Below are 411 nucleotides of genomic sequence, written 5' to 3'. Positions count from 1 at the left end.
GAACAATCTTTGCTTTCCCCTCACCTTACCTTCCTTTGCAGCCTGCGCCTCCCCGGTGTGTGCAAAGCGGAGCAGCCAGATGTAGCATAAAATAATCCACGAAGGGTGCCGAGTTTGAAAAACCATGGTGCATGAGCAGGTTTTATTTTAGGTTTCAGTTGAGTCGTAGCTTTTTAGATGCTGTTTGCTCCGAAGTGGGTTCTTTTTTATTGCGCTTTTCGCATCGATTTCCCCTGCTCGATCTCCGGCTGGCTGCTCCACGTTTAGCTTTTTCCCCCCACCCCCCTCCTGTTCGTTCGCACCGTGTTTGCTGCCTGCAAGTCTCCGACTGCAGACCGGCCGCTTGCTCCACACTCCAATAATATCAATTAGGGGGAGGGGGCGGGGCTCCGAGTGGAGAGCCTCCGCCAC

The 411-nt window shown here is 53.5% G+C and overlaps 1 protein-coding gene across 5 annotated transcripts in view; it reads right to left on the bottom strand.

Moving 5' to 3' along the window:
• Positions 1-323, bottom strand: part of EPHA7 (EPH receptor A7) — a 168,653-nt gene extending 168,330 nt beyond the window's left edge. For all 5 annotated transcript variants that reach the window (XM_077774677.1, XM_077774678.1, XM_077774679.1 and 2 more), the window contains exon 1: positions 30-323. In XM_077774677.1, coding sequence (XP_077630803.1) covers positions 30-126 — 97 coding nt within the window. In that variant the 5' untranslated portion in view covers positions 127-323. The remainder of the gene's footprint in view (positions 1-29) is intronic.
• Positions 324-411: the final 88 nt, after the last annotated feature.

The sequence above is a fragment of the Crocuta crocuta genome, unplaced genomic scaffold (genome assembly GCF_008692635.1).
Source record: "Crocuta crocuta isolate KB4526 unplaced genomic scaffold, BGI_CrCroc_1.0 scaffold247, whole genome shotgun sequence".
NCBI classification, from domain to species: Eukaryota; Metazoa; Chordata; class Mammalia; order Carnivora; family Hyaenidae; genus Crocuta; species Crocuta crocuta.
Note: the sequence above shows the minus strand (reverse complement) of the source record. Positions and strands in the feature narration are given on the sequence as shown.